Source organism: Rhincodon typus, unplaced genomic scaffold, assembly GCF_021869965.1.
Source record: "Rhincodon typus isolate 14 unplaced genomic scaffold, sRhiTyp1.1 hic_rhity00007713, whole genome shotgun sequence".
In the NCBI taxonomy this organism is placed as follows: Eukaryota; Metazoa; Chordata; class Chondrichthyes; order Orectolobiformes; family Rhincodontidae; genus Rhincodon; species Rhincodon typus.
This window is the reverse complement of record NW_025973351.1, coordinates 1805-5279: the sequence shown is the minus strand read 5'-3', so window position 1 is coordinate 5279 and position 3475 is coordinate 1805. Positions and strand designations below refer to the sequence as shown.

General features: G+C 42.0%; 1 protein-coding gene across 1 annotated transcript; it reads left to right on the top strand.

Moving 5' to 3' along the window:
* The first annotated feature begins 1564 nt into the window (after positions 1-1564).
* Positions 1565-3129, top strand: LOC125482253 (cell cycle checkpoint protein RAD1-like). Its single transcript, XM_048594289.1, has 3 exons — positions 1565-1594; positions 2114-2222; positions 2334-3129. Exons 1-3 carry the CDS (start codon positions 1565-1567, stop codon positions 2597-2599), a joined length of 405 nt encoding a protein of 134 aa, XP_048450246.1. The 3' UTR covers positions 2600-3129.
* The last annotated feature ends 346 nt before the right edge of the window (positions 3130-3475 follow it).

The following is a 3475-nucleotide window of genomic DNA, read 5'->3' as shown; positions in this document are numbered from 1 at the left end:
ATGCAATGTTGGCATTTATTTTGAGAGGATTTGAATATAAAAGCAGGGATGTACTACTGAGGCTTTATAGGGCTCTAGCCAGGCCACATTTGGAGTATTGTGCGCAGTTTTGGGCCCCATATCTCAGGAAGGATGTACTGGCCCTGGAGCGGGTTCAGAGGAAGTTCATGAGAATGGTCCCAGGAATGAAAAGCTTAACAAATGAGGAACATTTGAGGATTCTGGGAGTATACTCATTGGAGTTTAGAAAGATGAGGGGGGATCTAATTGAAACTTACAGAATACTGAATGGCCTGGACAGAGTGGATGTTGGGAAGATGTTTTCATTTGTAGGAGAGACTAGGACCCGAGGGCACAGCCTTAGAGTAAAGCAAAGATCTATTAGAACAGAGATAAGAAGAAACTTCTTCAGCCAGAGAGTGGTGAATCGATGGAATTCACTGCCACAGAAGGCTGTGGAGGCCAGGTCATTGAATACATTTAAGACTGTGATAGATAGGTTCTTGATTATCAAGGGGATCAAGGGTTACGGGGAGAAAGCGGGAGAATGGGGTTGAGGAACTTATCAGCCATGATTGAATGGCAGAGCAGACACAATGAGCCGAATGGCCTAATTTCTGCTCCTATATCTTATGGTGTTATGGTGTTGGCAGAAGGGTGTTTTTCAGGCTGGAGGTCCGTGACTAGTGGTGTTCCACAGGGATCCATACTGGGACCTCTGCTGTTTGTGATATATATAAATGACTCAGATGAAAATATAGATGGGTGGGTAAGTAAGTTTGCAGATGGTACAAAGATTGGTGGAGTTGTGGATAATGTAGAAAGTTGTCAAAGGATACAGCGGGATATAGATCAGTTGCAGATACGCGTGGAGAAATGGAGATGGAGTTTAATCCGAGCAGGTTTGAGGTGCTGCACTTTGGAAAATCAAATGTTAAGGAAAGTATACAGTTAATGGCAGGATTCTGAATAGCATTGATGTACAGAAGGATCTTGGGGTTCAAATCCATAGCTCCCTGAAAGTTGCCACATAAGTAGATAGTTTGGGTAGGAAGGCATATGGCATGCTTGCCTTTTTTGGTCGGGGAATTGAGTACAAAAGCCAAGATGTCATATTGCAACTTTATAAGACTTTAGTTAGGCCACATTTAGAGTATTACGTTCAATTCTGGTTACCACATTACTGGAAGGATGTGGAGGCTTTGGAGAGGGTGCAGAAGAGGTTTACCAGAATGGTGCCTGGATTAGAGGGTATAGGCTATAAGGAGAGACTGGAAAAATTTGGTTTGATTTCTCTTGAGAGGCTGAGGGGAGATTTGTTAGAAGTCTATAAAATGATGAGAAACATAGTTAGGGTTGATGGTAAGCATCTTTTTTTGCCGGAGTTGAAATGTCCAATGTTAGGGGGCATGCATTTAAGGTTAGAAGGGAAATGTTCAAAAGAGATGTGAGGGATAAGTTTATTTTTACAGAGTGGTTGGAGTCTGGAACGCACTGCCAGGGATTGGTGGTGGAGGCAGATACGATAGGGGCATTTAAGGGACTTTTAGATAAGCGCACGAATATGCGAGAAATAGAGGCATATGGACCTATGGTAGGCAGAAGGGATTAGTTTTGTTTGGTGTCATGTTCGGCACAACATGGTGGGTCAAAGGGCCTGTTCTGAAGCATAATCTTAGAATTAGTGGTTGTGCATTTAAGGCGGAGATGAAAAGAAATTTCTTGAATTGTGAATCTGTGAAATTCATTACTGCAGAAGGCTTTTGAGAATTGCTCATAAAGTATATTCAAGACTGAGATTGACAGATTTTTAACTAGTCAGGGAATCAAGGGTGTTGGGGAAAAGGCAGAAAATTGGAGTTGAGGATTATTAGATCGGCCATGGTCTCATTGAATGACAGAGCAGACTCGATGGGCTGAATGGCCTATTCTTGCTTCTATGTCTTATGGTCTTACAAGAATGGGGGAAAGGAGGGGTTTTGGGGAGGGGTTGCTTGGCATGGGAATGGGAGAAGGAACTGGGAGCACTCATTCATATCCTCATTAACTCTCCCCAATGAACTGTATGGTTTCTTCCACTTGAAGATTCACTTTAAACATTTGTTGTTTTTAGGCCTGTATATTTCAAGAATTTCGAATTGAGGAGGACTCTGTGATGTTTGTAATAAATCTAACAGTTCTCCTTGACTGTCTCACAATATTTAGTGCAAGTTCCCTGCCAGGTAAATGTATTTTGATAATTTCAGACTTGAACCCATTAAAATACAGACACTTTTAAAAGTAAAATGACTGAACATTGAACTGGAGCTATCACTCACTTCCTTTCTTTGTAGGAGTGACAACAGCCCTGAGGATGTGTTATCGTGGATACGGATATCCATTGACACTGTTTCTGGAGGAGAGTGGTGTGGTAACTGTCTGTAAGATTCAGACTCAGGAACCAGAGGAAACTCTTGACTTTGACTTCTGTAGCACAAATGTTGTAAATAAAATAATTCTGCAATCAGAGAGCCTTCGGGAGGCTTTTGCTGAGCTCGATATGAGCAGTGAGGTGCTACAGATCACAATGTCTCCAGAAAAACCCAATTTCAGGTACTGAATTAACTTCAAACTCAAATAGGCCTTAACAAAGGCGCGTCATAATCTGTGTCTGACATTCTTCAACGTTCTAACTTTTACATTTTGCTCAGGAGGAAGCTTTTCAGCCCTCACTACAAGAAGTAGAAATAGGAGTAGGCTGTTCAGCCCCTCAAGACTGCTATGCCATTCCTTAGGATAATGGCTAATTCAGCATTTCTCATATCCATCTTCCTGCCATTTCCCCATAACCCTTGATTCCCTGACCTATCTTGGCCTTAAATATGTACAAGGACCCTACTCCCACAGCTCTCCATGGCAATGAGTTCCAAAGACTATCAACCCTCTGAGAGAAGAACTTCCTCGTCATCTCAGTTTTAAATTGGTGCCCCTTTATTCTGAGACTATATGGTCTGGTCTTCGACTCTCCGAAGAGGGGAAACATCTTCTCAGCATTAACCCTGTCAAGCCCCTTAAGAATCCTCTATTTTCAATGAGATTCTCTCTCATTCTTCTAAACTCCAGTGGGAAAAGTACCGACCTATTCTTGTATGAGCCTTTGCTCATAAGACGATCCCTCCATAGCAGGGATCATCCTAGTAAACCTCCTCTGAACTAGTTTCAGTGTAACAATATCCTTCCTTAAATAAAGGGAACAAAACTGCTCATAATACTCCAGATTTTTGTTTTAATTCATTCATGGTACTGTCATGGCATCAGTGGCTAGGCCAGCATTTATTTCCCAGCGCTAATTGTCCAGACAGCAGTTGGGAGTCAACCATATTGATGATCCAAATGTGGTATCACCAACACATTATACAATTGCAGAAAGACTTCCCAGCTGTAATGCAAAAACATAAATTGGTGGAAAAACTCAACAGGTCTGGCATCATCTGTG